This window comes from Lissotriton vulgaris, chromosome 10 (genome assembly GCF_964263255.1).
Source record: "Lissotriton vulgaris chromosome 10, aLisVul1.2, whole genome shotgun sequence".
NCBI lineage: Eukaryota > Metazoa > Chordata > Amphibia > Caudata > Salamandridae > Lissotriton > Lissotriton vulgaris.
The window spans coordinates 1,090,496,763-1,090,515,156 of record NC_141698.1 but is presented as its reverse complement, the minus strand read 5'-3'; the positions used below and the strand labels follow the sequence as shown (position 1 = coordinate 1,090,515,156).

The following is an 18,394-nucleotide window of genomic DNA, read 5'->3' as shown; positions in this document are numbered from 1 at the left end:
GGGATGGGTATGCTCAGACGTGAGTCCCATGCACTCCACACCACTGGATTCAAGCAAGCCGGACTGAAGACGGCTGGAATGCCAGAAACCAGTCCTCGGAAGCTTGTTTCCGGTCCAGGGAAGGCATGGCTTGGCAGTTCGGGCTGGACTGTTCCCATGAGGCACAGGGTCAGACTAATTTGCATATGGCCATGTCTGAACTGGGGTGGTGTGGAGTGGAATAAAACGAAGGATTTGGGCCCAAATCTCTGTACTGGGGTGAATGTATGACATTGTCCTACATTTTGTCCATCACCTGTGATTATACCCAGATCTGTGACTGGGGGTGAATGTTTTGCCATTGTGCAACATTCCGTCCATCAGCTTGTGTGTTTTGCTGTTCACCCTATGTGGGAAAGGTATGCCCAGTCGTGGGTCCCGTGCTCACTAAACTACTGGAGTCAAGCTATCCTGGCTGAAGACGGCTGATAGCCAGAAACCGGTCCTCAGAAGCTTGTTTCCGGTCCAGGGAAGGCATGGCTTGGCAGTTGGGGCTGGACTGTTCCCATGAGGCACAGGGTCAGACTAATTTACATATGGCCATGTCTGAACTGGGGTGGTGTGGAGTGGAATAAAACGAAGGATTTGGGCCCAGATCTCTGTACTGGGGTGAATGTATGACATTGTTCTACATTCTGTCCATCAACTGTGGTTTTTGCATTTGAGATTATTTCAAGCACCCCGTCCATCACCTTGATGTTTTGAAGGAATAAACAATCAGCAGCTGTTAGCTAACAAGTTCTAAGCGGTGATTGTCAATGTCCTTCACCCATGGTTTATGGTTCCCGAGCTAAAGAGGACTATGGCAAAAGGAGGCTGAGCTACATCCCCTTACTTAATGTACAGACAGAATACAGTTAGGCCACGATGAGCAGCAGAGGTCCCGCTACATCTTAAACATGTTGAACGTTAAAAGGGCAAGTTGCTTTTCTTACAGAAATGTAAAGACTGGCTGTGACTTACTTTTGTTGTGCACAGGGCTAAAATAATACCACCTTGATGATATGTTCCAGGTGGGTCATGGGGTGTAGATTTTTATTTGTGTGCTCTGTCAGTCACTACAATGCATTCAACATTTCAGTCGCTTGTTTACTTTGCACTTGGCAGCTGCCTGCTTGTTTTCACAGCAGAGGAGTTGGCTGCGCCTGTTTCTGGTAGATAAGGATATTTCTTTCATATAATCGAAAAGGCCATTTGAGGTTGTGAAATGGTACTTGATTCCTTCCGTCTTGGCCTGAGGCTTCCACTTGGACACACCCACACTCTTCTTAGCTGCACTGGCTCACTGCATGCCCTTGTGTGCATGGTGGCAGGTCCATTCTATAGGTTTAACACTACGTCCCAGCATAACTACCCCATTCTGTGCTCTACTGAGCACAGCCAAGGGCACCATCATCTGTTTCCACATTACTCTCCACCGGAACTAGAGCATTCTGCGACTTACTGCGCATGACAGAGGGCCCGCCCGTACGCTTAAATGCTACAGTCCACAACTAGAGCATTCCGTGACTTACTGCGCATGGAAGGGGGCACCGTCCGTACGCGTACAGGCTACTGTCCACAACTAGAGCATTCTGTGACTTACTGCACATGGAAGGGGGCACCGTCCGTACGCGTACAGGCTACTGTCCACAACTAGAACATTCTGTGACTTACTGTGCATTGTAGAGGGCCCCGCCCGTACTCTTACACGCTGCTGACCACAACTAGAGCATTCTGTGACTTACTGCGCATGGAAGGGGGCACCGTCCGTACGCGTACAGGCTACTGTCCACAACTAGAACATTCTGTGACTTACTGTGCATTGTAGAGGGCCCCGCCCGTACTCTTACACGCTGCTGTCCACAACTAGAGCATTCTGTGACTTACTGCGCATGGATGAGGGCCCCATCCATAAGCTTACACCCTACTGTCTACAATAGAGCATTCTGTGACTTACTGCGCCTGGAAGAGGGCCCCGTCCGTACTCTTACACGCTGCTGTCCACAACTAGAGCATTCTGTGACTCACTGCGCATGGAAGAGGGCCCCGTCCATACGCTTACACGCTACTGTCCACAACTAGAGCATTCTGTGACTTACTGTGCATGGCAGAGGGCCCCGCCCGTACTCTTACACGCTGCTGTCCACAACTAGAGCATTATGTGACTTACTGCGCATGGAAGAGGGCCCCGTCCATACGCTTACACGCTACTGTCAACAACTAGAGCATTCTGTGACTTACTGTGCATGGCAGAGGGCCCCGTCCATACGCTTACATGCTACTGTCCACAACTAGAGCATTCTGTGACTTACTGTGCATGGCAGAGGGCCCCGCCCGTACTCTTACACGCTGCTGTCCACAACTAGAGCATTATGTGACTTACTGCGCATGGAAGAGGGCCCCGTCCATAAGCTTACACGCTACTGTCCACAACTAGAGCATTCTGTGACTTACTGTGCATGGCAGAGGGCCCTGTCCATACGCTTACATGCTACTGTCCACAACTAGAGCATTCTGTGACTTACTGTGCATGGCAGAGGGCCCCGTCCATACGCTTACACGCTACTGTCCACAACTAGAGCATTCTGTGACTTACTGTGCATGGCAGAGGGCCCCGTCCATACGCTTACATGCTACTGTCCACAACTAGAGCATTCTGTGACTTACTGTGCATGGAAGAGGGCCCCGTCCATACGCTTACATGCTACTGTCCACAACTAGAGCATTCTGTGACTTACTGTGCATGGCAGAGGGCCCCGCCCGTACCCTTACACGCTGCTGACCACAACTAGAGCATTCTGTGACTTACTGCGCATGGAAGAGGGCCCCGTCCATACGCTAACACGCTAGTGTCCACAACTAGAGCATTCTGTGACTTACTGTGCATGGCAGAGGGCCCCGCCCGTACTCATACACGCTGCTGTCCACAACTAGAGCATTCTGTGACTTACTGCGCCTGGAAGAGGGCCCCATCCATACGCTTACACCCTACTGTCTACAATAGAGCATTCTGTGACTTACTGCGCCTGGAAGAGGGCCCCGTCCATACGCTTACACGCTACTGTCCACAACTAGAGCATTCTGTGACTTACTGTGCATTGCAGAGGGCCCCGCCCGTACTCTTACACGCTGCTGACCACAACTAGAGCATTCTGTGACTTACTGCGCATGGAAGAGGGCCCCATCCATATGCTTACACCCTACTGTCTACAAAAGAGCATTCTGTGACTTACTGCACCTGGAAGAGGGCCCCGTCCATAGGCTTACACGCTACTGTCCACAACTAGAGCATTCTGTGACTTACTGTGCATGGCAGAGGGCCCCGCCCGTACTCTTACACGCTGCTGTCCACAACTAGAGCATTCTGTGACTTACTGCGCATGGAAGGGGGCACCGTTCGTACGCGTACAGGCTACTGTCCACAACTAGAGCATTCTGTGACTTACTGTGCATGGAAGAGGGCCCCGTCCATACGCTTACACTCTACTGTCCACAACTAGGGCATTCCGTGACTTACTGCGCATGGAAGGGGGCACCGTCCATACGCTTACATGCTACTGTCCACAACTAGAGCATTCTGTGACTTACTGTGAATGGAAGAGGGCCCCGTCCATACGCTTACATGCTACTGTCCACAACTAGAGCATTCTGTGACTTACTGTGCATGGCAGAGGGCCCCGTCCATACGCTTACATGCTACTGTCCACAACTAGAGCATTCTGTGACTTACTGTGCATGGCAGAGGGCCCCGCCCGTACTCTTACACGCTGCTGTCCACAACTAGAGCATTCTGTGACTTACTGCGCATGGAAGAGGGCCCCGTCCATACGCTTACACGCTACTGTCCACAACTAGAGCATTCTGTGACTTACTGTGCATGGCAGAGGGCCCCGCCCGTACTCTTACACGCTGCTGACCACAACTAGAGCATTCTGTGACTTACTGCGCATGGAAGAGGGCCCCGTCCATACGCTAACACGCTACTGTCCACAACTAGAGCATTCTGTGACTTACTGTGCATGGCAGAGGGCCCCGCGCGTACTCTTACACGCTGCTCTCCACAACTAGAGTATTCTGTGACTTACTGCGCATGGATGAGGGCCCCATCCATAAGCTTGCACCCTACTGTCTACAATAGAGCATTCTGTGACTTACTGCGCCTGGAAGAGGGCCCCGTCCGTACTCTTACACGCTGCTGTCCACAACTAGAGCATTCTGTGACTCACTGCGCATGGAAGAGGACCCCGTCCATACGCTTACACGCTACTGTCCACAACTAGAGCATTCTGTGACATACTGTGCATGGCAGAGGGCCCCGCCCGTACTCTTACACGCTGCTGTCCACAACTAGAGCATTATGTGACTTACTGCGCATGGAAGAGGGCCCCGCCCATACGCTTACACGATACTGTCCACAACTAGAGCATTCTGTGACTTACTGTGCATGGCAGAGGGCCCCGTCCATACGCTTACATGCTACTGTCCACAACTAGAGCATTCTGTGACTTACTGCGCATGGAAGAGGGCCCCGTCCATACGCTAACACGCTACTGTCCACAACTAGAGCATTCTGTGACTTACTGTGCATGGCAGAGGGCCCCGCCCGTACTCTTACACGCTGCTGTCCACAACTAGAGCATTCTGTGACTTACTGCGCATGGAAGAGGGCCCCATCCATACGCTTACACCCTACTGTCTACAATAGAGCATTCTGTGACTTACTGCGCCTGGAAGAGGGCCCCGTCCATACGCTTACACGCTGCTGTCCACAACTAGAGCATTCTGTGACTTACTGCGCATGGAAGAGGGCCCGCCCGTACTCTTACACGCTGCTGTCCACAACTAGAGCATTCTGTGACTTACTGCGCATGGAAGAGGGCCCCGTCCATACGCGTACACGCTACTGTCCACAACTAGAGCATTCTGTGACTTACTGTGCATTGCAGAGGGCCCCGCCCGTACTCTTACACGCTGCTGTCCACAACTAGAGCATTCTGTGACTTACTGCGCATGGAAGAGGGCCCCGTCCATACGCTTACACGCTACTGTCCACAACTAGAGCATTCTGTGACTTACTGTGCATTGCAGAGGGCCCCGCCCGTACTCTTACACGCTGCTATCCACAACTAGAGCATTCTGTGACTTACTGCGCATGGAAGAGGGCCCCATCCATACGCTTACACCCTACTGTCTACAATAGAGCATTCTGTGACTTACTGCGCCTGGAAGAGGGCCCCGTCCGTACGCTTACACACTAACACATAGGTTGGTGACGGTGTCAGGCCGGTCCAAGAGCCAGGAGCAGTAGGTAGAGAGTCAGTCATAGCTTTTCAAAGAGGAGCCTTTGTTTGTGTGATATGATGTTGAAGTTGCTTTTGTCCATGAAGATGAACATTGACCCTCTCCTTTGTGGTCAGAGTTTGGGGATCCCCGGTGCCCCCGCAGGGTGGGAGCGATTACAGGTATCCTCCATTGACTATTGTAATATTTCGCTTGTTGTTGAAACAAAATGTCTACAGCCAGTTTACCTGCTTGAAACGCATCATTAGTGTGCCTCAGGGTTGGCAAAGGTGAGAATGGGGCTGAGTCCTATTCCTGTCCACAGGATCCAATATTAAATTTCTCAAAATAAACAACATTTTGGGTTAAAAACACGGCTCTGTTTTATAATTTGCATTTTTGAAAATGAATCTTATGCAGGAAGGTTTTGTTGGCTGTCCTGGTTTCTTTATGCCCAATAGTCCACGGGCGCTGTTGCACATCAATGGAAGTCAAAGCCTGAAGGCATTTTTGACGATTTCCGGCCAGCATTTCTCATGTCTAATGGACGTGCCTGCATTTGCACTGCGTTTGAATGCTCCTTGCATTGCACTTATATTATTTTGAAATTTTGGTTTCAGGCTGAGGAATCGTGTAAGTGCAATGGCTGGAAGAACCCGAACCCCCCTCCGACTCCTCCCAGGGTGGATCTGCAGCAGATCGTCATCAGCCTCACGGAGCCATGTCGCAGCTGCGGTCATGCGCTAGGTAAGCAAAGTTCTCATTATTTACGTTGGTGTAGCATACACAAATGGTTTCTACTTTAGATCTGTACTACAAGACGGGGAGATTCGCCCCACGCCTAAGGACTGCTAGGGCGACCATTAGGTAGGAGGACCGCTTTCATGGCACTGGATCAAGGTCTACAGAGGATGCCAAAGTTCTTGGTAAGATGCTCCTCTTCATCAATGCATTGGGACATATTGCCACCACTCTCGGGTCATCACTACAGTTTCAGAACATACTGTTCCGAGCTGCAAACTTAGATTCAACTAATTGACACAATTGTGAAAAGCAGCAAAGATGACCTTCAAGGGAAGGTCATCAAGAATAGGAAAATAACTGAACGCAACAATATTAACCACCAAACGTTTTTGTTATAGCACCTTTCACTTTTTATTTACTATGATGTTTAGCACATAATTCAAAATCTATGTCTTTCATCAGGATAGGTTATATTGCACATTCTTTAATATAGCAAACTGGCCCTTGGCCAATCCCTGCCCTATGACCATCTCCAAAGCTGCTGAAAATACGTAGTAACAGAAATCCATGGTTAGACATCTCACGGTGCTGGCCTTCCTATCTGTTGTGTGTAGTGTTTTTATAAATATATTTTTTTTTGGGGGGGAGGGTCAAAAACGGCTTGGGGGAGGGGGGTGTGTACCCCCTCCCTTAAATATACCCGGCGGGTCCTGAATGGGTTACTGATGCTGCCCATCCCATATATAGATTATAAAATGGTGGCAGCCATTTTATTTTTAAATTGTTTTGTAGTGATCCCGTGGTACACCCATGGGATCGCTGCAAAATTTGCCATTTTTTACATTTATTTTGGCCCATGGGGGGGGGGGGGGAAGATGAGGCAGGATACACTTACCCTGATACATATATATCAGGGTAGGTTATATATAGCTGCATATTAGGATATATATCTATATATATCACTTCCAGCGAGAAACCACAGCACTGTATACATGGCTACAGTATAAACTTTCTTTATTTCATCTTTATTATTTTTTAATAGTGAAAGCAGATGGACGGTAGCTATATATTTATCTATATATTTAGCTATACATTCATTTATATTTATATTTTAAAGGTCAGGATGGGGGACTAAGTCCCCGAGTCCTGTTATGGCTGCTAGAAACTTTTTTCTCATGTTACTGGCAGCCAATCAAAGCGCTCGCTCCCGCCCGCAGAGTATGTCTCTTTTGGGAGTGAGATGGCCTAAGGGTGAAAAAAAAGCTCCCTGGGCCAATCAGAACTCTCTGTTTTTGAATTGCCGGTACCGCAAGACTCTCATGGACCCAACTGTCCAGGTATACATATTTTTTTCAGCCTTATTTTCTGAAAAACTACTGGACAGGTTTACACCAAATGACAAAAAGCACAATCTGCGGACCAATATTTGGCTAGCTTCCTGCCAAATATGGTGTCATTCCGTTCAGCACTTTTTGTGCTAGACATTCCTAAAGAAGTCTATGGAAAAATGCTTGGAGATTTTGCATTTTGGGACCTTCCATTTTTCTGGCACCTGCTTGACTGATCACCCTGTGGTTACCCTGAAACTTTCCAGGAAGGAGCTATAGTGGATTTGCTTTTTTTGTTGGGGGGCTGGGGGAGGGAGATTTGTAAAGATGTGTTAAACTGGGCCAAGGTTATTGGCAAACTAAAAAAAACGCTGTGTCTGTGGAAAACCAATCCTAACTACAACCACCACTGGGATATCACAGCATATAAAACAAACTCGTGTAGAATGAGGCTATGCTGAAAATCAGGCATGGATCCCACCCTCAGAAACCCAAGTTTTCGACTATTATCTCCCTTATCCATTTCTAAAGACTCTTCCCTCCTCCATCTCCCCTTTACTCATCCCACACCTCTATGATCTCCCAATAAACACTTTCTACTCTTCCCTCAATTGTCCTATTCTATCCAACAGACTCGCATGTTCCCCGCTCAGATGAACTCCTAATTCTCTGTACTAATTCACCACTAATCCTTTTGGGTTCCAGAGTAGCATGGTACTCACTGAAAGGCGCTTTGACGCCTCGTTGGGGTAGTAAGTGCTATATAAATACAACTACAATATTACTAACCGTGTACAATAGCCTGCAGTGTCACGGTCTGCTCTGTGGACCCTTAGAGCTGCTTTCCCTGATAGGTGTGTGTCTAAAACTCTACTTAGCCAGTGTGCTCCTGTTCAGTGGAGCAGAAGGAACACACTGGACGCGGAGGCCTCCCTCCATCTGCAACAGATAGTCTCTTGCTGTCAGGGCTCAGGTCTGGATGTACTATTATTGCGCCCCTGGGGCATTCAGTAAAGACGCAATATAAACTGCAGAATGGAAATGATTTCCTTAATGGATCAGCTCCAAAGGTAAACAAGGAACACATAAGGTGCACCGAGTGCTCAGCCCTTGCTTAGCTGTGAGTTGCAATCTACTTTCCATCGCTTTGCATTCATTCAGGACATCCTTTGTGTTACACTTAAACCCCGCTTCCTTTGCCTGGCTGTGACTTTATGCATTGTATATCCGGGAAAAGGGGATATCTAGCCTTTTACCTTCGTTATCAGACTCGTAATTCACATTCCCACTTTATTCTTCGCTGTCACCAGAACGTTACTCATGCCATACTTTTGTATATTTTCATTTGCATAGTTACTAAAAACCATTGCAATGCAAAAGAAATCCTATAAAACAGCAAGAACACACAATAAACTGCAGTGCTACGCGTGCATATTCAGTAGTAGTACCTTACAGAAGTCGTGCAATAACAGAAAACACAACTCAAAGGTTTTTTTAATGTAGCATGTAAACCCAGTGTTCCACCAAAGCAAACATATGGTAAGGGCACTGACGCACATTTCAATTGTGCCATTCTCCCAAGATCACAATAATTCATTTAAGTGTAACCGCATAGACGGCAATCCAAGTCTTCTGCTTCCCCTTATCTGAGATTGATCAATAAGGAGGTATCACTAATGTCCAGTGTGCACGCCTGGGTCTTTGCACGGAGGCCACATTTGGTTCAGTGTTTTATTTGCATACGCACCTGAGATGTAAGGTTGACCTGGGTGTAAATGCTCCCTGGCGAGCAGAGTGATCTATGTAGTATCTGACCACTTTTAAAGTGCAGCACTTTTCAGTACACTGTAGTTACTAGGTGTTTCTTTTTCACAATAAATGATTTTCTTAGCTCTCAAAAGTTCAAATCGCGTTACTTGGAAAAATAATCGTGCAAAGAACAGTGTTAGTCAACCTGGGCTTTCAGCTCTGCACATTGTTCTCTGGGGACAGTGTTTTCAGCCACATGCTGAGCATATCACCCACCCCCTCACATCATCCTAGATCAGTGGTCTACAAAAATGTTTATGCTGCGCCCCCCTCCCCAGTGGGTCAAAAAATAATCTGTCCTCTCCTCATAATTTTCACAATTATTCTAATAAATTGCCAATGTTAAAATATGTCTAGACTTATTTAAACATTAAAGTTAAGCTCTGTATTGTTTAAAAAAAAAAAACCTAATACATGATTGCCAAAAATACTATTCTGGTCAGGCAGGCCTTACTAACGTGTAAAAGCATCCGGAACATGATTATTAGACTGGGGGAGTGGAGGAGTGGGGGTGGGGGGAGGGGGGGGGGAGGGGGGGGGGGTAGTTTGAAGAATATTTGGAGTCCCTTCCCGTTTGACACCTTCTCCCAGCCAGGATATAAAAGACAAAAGTTGTTAGTGATGACCCATTACAGAGCGGCTTACTCCCGCTCATATGTTTTCCCCTTGAAACAGAGCACTGTTATCAGCATCATGCTTCTTTGGGCCATAGCCTGCCCCCCAGCCCACCTTCTTGGGATCACTTGAGGCCCCCAATGTGAAGACCCCTGCCCTATATCATCTCACACTCACAGCATCACACTCAGCAGTACACATGAAGTCTCAGACCACCACATTCATATGACACCAGCACATTGACTGCCATTGCACTGCCACATAGAACTCATCCTGTCACACGTCCCACATTTACACCATCACATTGCACATCATCACATTGCGGCATCACCGTTCTTGCATTTCATTCGCCACGTCACACAATCATGGACGCACCATCACAGATTGCTGTTGCACTCTGCATCACCCTCACCAGGCAGCCCATTGAAGGATCACACGTGCACTATCACAGAGCCATAATCAAGCTGACCATCGCACTCGCTGAATCACTGTAATTTACCTTTTACTCCCATCCACCTCAGCGTGTAGAGTAGGACAGTGGGACTTCTGTGAGCGACAGGATTTTGTGTTCTTACGTGCAAGGCTGCCTAAAGTAAGTGGGCCAATGCTTTACTTAGCCGATCCTTTTTTCTTTCTCTTTTCTATCGTTTTATATAAATATTTTGTGTCCCTCTTGTTTAAACTATGTTTTCAGGTTACAGCAATTCAAAGCGACTACTAGCTGTTGCTAGTGTCCATTAAAATCATTTTCCTTAGATGCTCATTAAAACTGAAAAGGGTTTCTATACCTATTCTTAGTACCTGCTAGGAAGCAGCGGTACTGTTCTACTAAATTATATGTAATTGTTAATATTTTTATCAAAATTATATTCTTTATTGATGCATTTACTACCATGTTTAGGCAGTAGTTTTCTTTCTTTTTCTGCCATATGTGTTCAATAAAAAAAATGACCATTGTATCAACTTCCTGAAGCCAGATGCTTGCTTGTATATGCACAGTTTTGGTGGGTGGGTGTTGTGTTTTTTTTCTCTCCAGATAAATAAATGGGAACAGGGATCGGCGGCTCCTCTGTAATGGCCGAGGAGCATCGCCCCACTTTCCAGAGAAAAATAAAATGATAAAGAAACAATAACATTTTATTTTTCTTTGACTTATTCTGACGTACGTGCGGGGCCAGGCACGACAGGCAGGTGGTGGCACTTAGAAGTGTGCATGTATGTTTGGCCTGCCAAACAACCATGTGCAGCGCCAGGATTGGCTGATCAGCCTCTGCCTTCTCAGAGACTGCTTGCTGGGAGAGCTCTGAGGCAACCGTTAGAGGCTGCGGGGAAAAGGTTTTTAAAAATTATTACTTTTCCATCCTCGTCCCCTCAACAATGCCCGCCCATCCATCCCCTGCCCCCCACCTTCGTGTTGTGGTAGCTGCCACTAGAAGAAGGAGCCATCTTTGAGGGGCATCTGAGATGTTGTGTCTCTGTTGTAGCAGGCTGTGGCGTTCCCCAGCGGCTTCTTGAGATACAGCTTGCCTTTGCTCAGAGATAGTCCTCGAGAAGCTAAATTTAGCTGACATCCAACTTGCTCCCTTTAATTGTCTATGTATTGAAAATTTGGGAGGTGAGGGGAAGCTAACGTAAAGAGCTTCACGAAAGCACAAGCATTTACAACGCAGAATTTGAGCTATTGGGATTGTGAATGACAACGCCATTTATTTATGTATTGTTTTAAAAACCGGTAAATAAAAGCATTTGTCAATTCAATTCAATAGAGACTTTATTTCGGTTTTGTTTCAAACAATAAAAGTACACATATAAAATACATTGAACATTTCATATTGAAAATCACAATTACAAAAGGACATATTATACGTATTTTATTAATAAGTAAGTTGGCGAAATCAGCAATAAAGTGCAATTAATACTGGGTTAACAACATGATATAAGGTCTTTCAATAAATAAGCTCATCATCCTTCAGAGGTATAGAATCACTGGTCCAGGCAATTTCTCAATTTGACAGATAATTTTAAAAATTCTATGACCTGAAGAACACTGTCACTGTGCAAAAGCTGTAGATAAATAAGTGCTGGTCTTATTTGATTAAAATTTAGTTTCTTTAAAAGAGCAACAAGGTAACGTCTGCGTGGGTATTCATAAAACCTACATAAAAATATAAAATGGAGCATATCCTGTGGAGACTTCCCGTCGCAGCCACAGGGAGCAACAGTTTTATTAAAAATATCCGACTTAGGTCTAATTAAAAGATGATGAAAAATATTAAACCTGAACCTCGTCAGCAGAAATTTTTCATGAGAAGTGAAGGTGCATGTTAAATATAGTTCCATGGTGTCACAGGTTTTTAACATAACACATTTCCTAATATTAGGTTTCATGAGCTCCTTCTCTTTGGGCCCTCCTGTCCATATGAAAAGCCCGCTTAATTGCTGCCACATCTCCCTTTACAATCCCACAAGGGTTTTAAAACACATTCAAACATCCAAGCCTCAAAAAACAAGATTTCTGGTATTTTAGCCAGTGCACGCACACAAGGTCTTTCACAATCAGGTGGGTAAGCAGAATATCTTGGTTTAATCACAATTTTACTCAGCATGTCAGTGGTCTTAGTGCAAATATATCAGATAGGTACTGAGTCCCCAGTTCTTCGTGTACCGCTAAATTCGATGTGCTGGCTGGAACACAAAGGAGACGTTTTAGAAAATTGTTTTCAGTGACCTGTAACTGTTCACCACTTACGTAGCCCCATAACACACTGCCATATACAGCGGTAGCTATCGATTTAGCATTATAGAGTTTCATTATTGCAGTATTTGGCTTCTTCCCCAATTTTGTGGCAATATTAAAAATAGAGGCATTTACCCTTGTCATTTCCCCTTTCTTTCTTGCCACATGAGGGCCCCAGCTAAGCTTTGTGTCAAATACGACACCAAGATATGAAAATGTTTGAGTGATGGGGATCAGAACATCATCTAGTTTAAAAATAAAGTTCTTTTTCGGTTGTCGGCCAACATGCATTATATATGATTTAGAATTGTTGACCAATAGGTCTCTGTTGGTCATAAAAATATTAAACGCCATCAAAAGTGCCTGGAGACACTTTTCCGTTCTAGAAATTAAAACCGCATCATCTGCGTATAAAAGTACAGGAATACTCCGCCGGCCAACTCTGGGGCAGTCTGATTGTACCTCCTGTAGTGCAGCATCTAAATCATTAATATAAGAATTAAAAAGAAATGGGGCCAGGATGCAACCTTGGCGCTCTCCCTTTTTGATGTTAAAATTACTAGTGGTTCCCCATTTGTTGAGTACCTAACATTTGCACTGGTGTTACTGTGCAAGTCCACCAGAAAATCCACAATCCCTATGTCCACACCTTTCTCCCGCATGATCTGCCACAGCCTTCCCCTGTTAACACAGTCGTAGGCTGATGACAGATCCATGAAGGCAAGGTGGACGGCTCCCTTCTGCACGACAGTATATTTGCTCAGTATAAGGAAGAGATTGAGGCACTGGGTTATGGTGGAACGGCCTCCACAGAAGCCATATTGGGAGATGGACATAATATTATTGTCAGACGTCCAACTTGATATACGCTGCAGTAAGATCCTCCCCATAATCTTGACCATGGAATCTATTAGTGAAATCGGACGATAACAAAGGGGGCTGCCCTTGTCTCCTTTCTTAAACACAGGGACAATTGTTGATAAACCCCAGGACAAGGGACAGCCCACTATAGCAGCTGCATTAAATACAGCTACCAAGATGGGTGCCCAAAAACCTGGATCCGATTTGTAAAGATCCAGTGGGATTCCATCAGGTCCAGGGGCCTTCCTAGCTGTAAGTCCGTCTATGGCATCCATTACCTCGCCTATATCCAATTTAATTATGCCTCCCCTGACATAAGGTAAAACATCAACTATTACAGGGTCCGCTGAGTGATACAGTTTTTTAAAGTGAAGTTCCCACTCCTCCTTAGTTATGCAGCAATCTAGTCCATCACCCGGGTCTTCTGCCAAGAACGGTCTTTTGACTAACGCCCAGAATTTAGTGCTACAATTTAGGGTGGAGGGGTCAAGTATTTCATCCCAAGCCTCTTTTCTTAAAAACTCCTTACGGGATGCAATAACAGACTTATATTCTTTCCGACACAGTTTTACACCCTCCTGATTTCTCGGAGTGACTGACAGGGCTAACCTGAGATTACGTGCAGCTTTGGTACAATCGTGGTTAAACCACCTGGGACCCCCTTTCACCAAGTTCTTTGCGGGGGCCGTCATCAGTTCTGACACCTTCTCGGACAAGTTTTGATAGGCAATAAGGACCTGCCTGGGGTCTCCCCCCTCATGTGTACAGTTCTTAATATCTTCAGTACATTTATCCATAATGTTTTTGTAAAGAAGATCTGGGGTAACCATTGACCATTTAAGTTGCCGCCTCCCATCTGTTGTACACAGCCTGCCTGAGCTACAGTTCTGATTTCCCTTGTTAACCCAGGGTCCCTTCAAACGAATTATAAGAGCGTTATGGTCACTAAATTCACTTTGCTCAATACTGAACGAACCCAGAAAAGTCTGCATCGTAAGTGAGACTAACATATGATCAATAAAAGTGCCCCTGCCATGCCCTTTGAAAGTAGGAATATCAAAGCATTTTAACGGGTCCCTGAGTGTCATAGCCAGTGTGAGGTCAAAGTTGTTCATTAGGTCATTACAAAGTTCCCCATCCACTGTATGTTCCATGTGTAAACCTCCCAGACGCTCATTTACAATGCCAATAGCTTAAACTCTTGCAAATGCGAGACCTATTATATTGCAAATGCGTTCAGGCTACACATTTTTTTTTAAAAAGCATTAGGAGAGAGCGTGTCCTTTCTACAACAGCTGGCAGGATAACGCTATTTGAGAAAATGGTGCTCGGAGGCTATAATTAAAGCCTACTGAGTAACAACATATATAACCGGGGTGTTGTAATGGGAGGTTACAAAATGACAAAAAGGCGGTACTAAGGAGAGACTAACAAGCCTATTATCGAATCAGAAGCCAGCATTTACCAAGGACAATGACACAAGCCAATGGCCAATATGGGCGGAGCTTCAAGTCCCTACCTGAATATAGCATGCCTCGCAGAGCAGTGCATACGCTGCCCAGGCTCGACCTAAAAAGCAAACAAATGACAGTGACAGAGTCAAATAATGCTGAGAAGTGGACGGGGTCTAAACCCACTGTAAGCTGACAAAAGGTCTTTTGGCATAAAGACAGATGGTGCTGTCTGGTAGGTGCTGCCTAATAAAAGAAAGCTGCTCAGATAAGTCTTCTTAAAATCAGATTTGCAAGAGAAATTATCAATCAATACCTCAAAAGCAGAATAAATATGAGATAAACGTAGCTGTCGACCAGGCCTAATCTTGCAAGGCTAGCGCTGAGGAAAGCCTCCAGTCAAGTTACAGTGTTATACACTTCTCAGCTGCAAAAAAAAATGTTAGGCATGAACAATTCAGAAAAGGGGGTGGTGATGGACAGAGTATCTGACTTAAGCAGAAAACTACTACCCAGTCAGCAGATCAGGGCTTAATCCATCACCGTTTTTTAGCTCACTGCACCATCGCATCACCACCCCCTTTTCTGAATCGTTTTGTCCACCATAAGCGTGGAAGGGTATGCTCAGACATGAGTCCCTTGCTCACTGTACCATCAGGATTCAAGCAAGTCGGGCCGAAGACGGCTGTAATGCCAGAAACCGGTCCCCGGAAGCTTGTTTCCTTTCCAGTAAAAGAATTGGCTTGGTAGTTTGGTCTGCCCTGTTCCCATGATGCACTGGGCCAGGGACAGACTAATTTGCATGTAGCCATGTTCTGAGCTGGGATGGTGCAGTGAGCTAAAAAACGGTGATGGATCAAGCCCTGATCTATTGACTGGGTAGGAGTGTTCTTCTTAATTCAGATACTCTGTCCATCACCACCCCCTTTTCTGAAAGGCATGAACAGTGCCATAACTTTTTTGCAAATTACCTGGCAATCATTGGGTTGCATTAAAGCAGCAAAAAAACGCATGTAAAGATATGACGTATCCTATCCAAAAGAAATACGTTTTAAAGTGTTAGCGGTAGAATTGAGATGCTGAGTCACAAGACGAAAGTTTCTTCTGAAAAGGGCTTACTCCCACCAATGATGAGTAATATGTTCTGGAACAAAGCCTGTAGTAGAGTAGTAGAGAGTGAGTAGTAGAGAGTGAGTAGTAGAGAGTGAGTAGTAGAGAGTGAGTAGTAGAGAGTGAGTAGTAGAGAGTGAGTAGTAGAGTAGTAGAGAGTGAGTAGTAGAGAGTGAGTAGTAGTAGAGTGAGTAGTAGTAGAGTGAGTAGTAGTAGTAGAGTGATTAGTAGTAGTAGAGTGATTAGTAGTATTAGAGTGAGTAGTAGAGAGTGCGTAGTAGAGAGTAGGTAGTAAACAGAAGTGCAAATTACACACAGAGGTTCAGGCCTAGTTTTCGCTTAAATGAAGAGAAAGTGGCTGCACCTGGAGTAGCTTCCAAAAAGATCACGGGGAGGCAGTGCCCGTGGTGATTCAGTCTGGGAAAGGAGGAAAGTTCAAAGCAGGGCTGACTCTGAAGCACGAGATCCGCTCCTGCGCGTGCTTGTCCGCACTTGTGCTTCAGCCCGCACCACACTTGGATGCGACCCTTTCAAAGGTGATTCTCGAAGTTGTTCGCCCCTGTATTACACGGACGCACCCTGGCCTTAACAAGAGGGCTCGAGTCCCTGACCCCGGAGGGGGCGCCCTGCCGTCCCGCCCCGCTGACCTCTGTGAGAGCCGGGGTGGGGGGGGAGGGGAGGGGGGGGGAGGGTTGCGGGTCGTGCCGCCCTTGGATATAATTAGAAACTACTCCTCGTGCAGTGATACCCTAATCCTGTCAGTGCCTCAGTGGCCGGGAAGGACCACGGCTTCCCTTCAGAAAACACCAGATTAGCCCCCGCCGGTCTATAGGTAGAGAGAGAGTGAGGGGCGGGGGCGGGCCCCGCGGAGCCCCTGGGGGACGGCCGGCCGTGCAGGAGGCCAGATCTGAACTCTCTCCAGCTGACTGATGGAGAGGAGGGGGCCCAGGGAGCAGGGCTCGCTCTGCTGGCGTCGCCCCCCAGGACTGATGCAGCGCCCCATGGGGTCAGAGCCTTCAGGGCGCTCTGAAAGGATGTATAGACTCCATGGAAACATGGCCTTCGGGCATTTGAATGACTGTAGCGCCTCTCTGGCGCATTGTAGTGCCTAGTGGCGTGTAGATGCCGCTAGAAAGAGTTCCTCGGGCGCATCCTGGGCAGACCGGTCAGCGGGGCCTACAAAAGTCCTGTCCAGCTTCGGCCCGAGCCCTGCATCCATGCCAGGGCTCCAGGCTGTGCAAGAGATTGCCATTAATTGTTTTATTTTCTGCATTTGCCGGCAGTAGGTGACCCGGACACCGGGCATGGATTTGGGCCTTGTGGACCCCCATGACACACCCTGTAAGGCTTTGAGTACCTGCGGGGCCCTCTAGTCTTCAATCCCCGCACCCTGAGCTCTGTCGGGCACACACAGCCTCGCGCCCTGTTTACACTGTGATGCTGCCCTGGGGCTGTCCTTTAAAGCCGTCATTCCTGCTGTCCCCCCCCCCCCCACCTCCTCCTCAGGCTGTCACAGGCTTCATCTTACAGCTGCGCGAGAAGCTGTCGCCGTGTGGCCGTGGCCACGGTCTCTCAATCTGTGGCCGCCTTTAAAGCGGGGCGTTTCATGCCAGCGACCCCACTGTGTCCCACGGATGCAGCATCACACACACCAGCCATCGGTTTGTCGTTAAACTTCTAGGTTGGGACATGCACACGATTTTGAAACGAGGGGTACTGCTTTGAAAATAATATCACACAGAGTTTAAATTCCAAGGGGGCGGGGGCTCTTGACATCTTCCAGTCACTGTCTCCTAAACTGTAAATGGTTTATGTCATATGATGAGGAAGTACAAGGTATCGTTTTGCACAGTAGAACCATCCCCCCGGGTCCACATGACCCTAACTGTGGACAGCAGAGCTATCTCTCAGGTGACAGCTTACGGGGGCAGCCCATAGAGTAGAGGCTCAGCCCTCACAAGCAGAGCGATGCCTCTGCTTAGACCTTCAATACGCGATCTTTAGAAAGCAACATTACTCCTCACTTCACTCACATTTCACAAGCCTGGCTTCAGAGGCGGGAAACCGCTCCGAATCCTCATTCTAACAGCTTGGCTCTGGCACAAGGAAGCTCCCTCGAGTGACACGGACCGGACATGCTTTGACTTCAGACAGCTGAGCTATGTCGAGGCCCGGCTGAGATGGTAATCACGCCGGAGTGACAGCAGCAATTTCGCGAATTTCATATGACTCGTTTGACGCGAAATTTGCTGGGAATTCACTCGGGTTCACCCGTTTGCGTAATTATGAGTAATTAGCCACAAAAATCCCGCTGCAGGAGCACAGGAATAACATTTAGCGAGCACGAGTGTGAACGGGCTGCTGCTGTCTGGGTTGCATTTAGCAGTATTTTCTTAGCCCAGATTGCATCCTCTGGTCCATTTAGGAAGAGTGTGCTT

General features: G+C 47.0%; 1 protein-coding gene across 2 annotated transcripts in view; it reads left to right on the top strand.

Moving 5' to 3' along the window:
• Positions 1-18,394, top strand: part of KAT2B (lysine acetyltransferase 2B) — a 303,093-nt gene that overhangs the window by 86,334 nt on the left and 198,365 nt on the right. For both annotated transcript variants that reach the window (XM_086942167.1, XM_086942165.1), the window contains exon 2: positions 5,922-6,048. In XM_086942167.1, the coding sequence (XP_086798293.1) occupies positions 5,922-6,048 (127 nt within the window). The remainder of the gene's footprint in view (positions 1-5,921; positions 6,049-18,394) is intronic.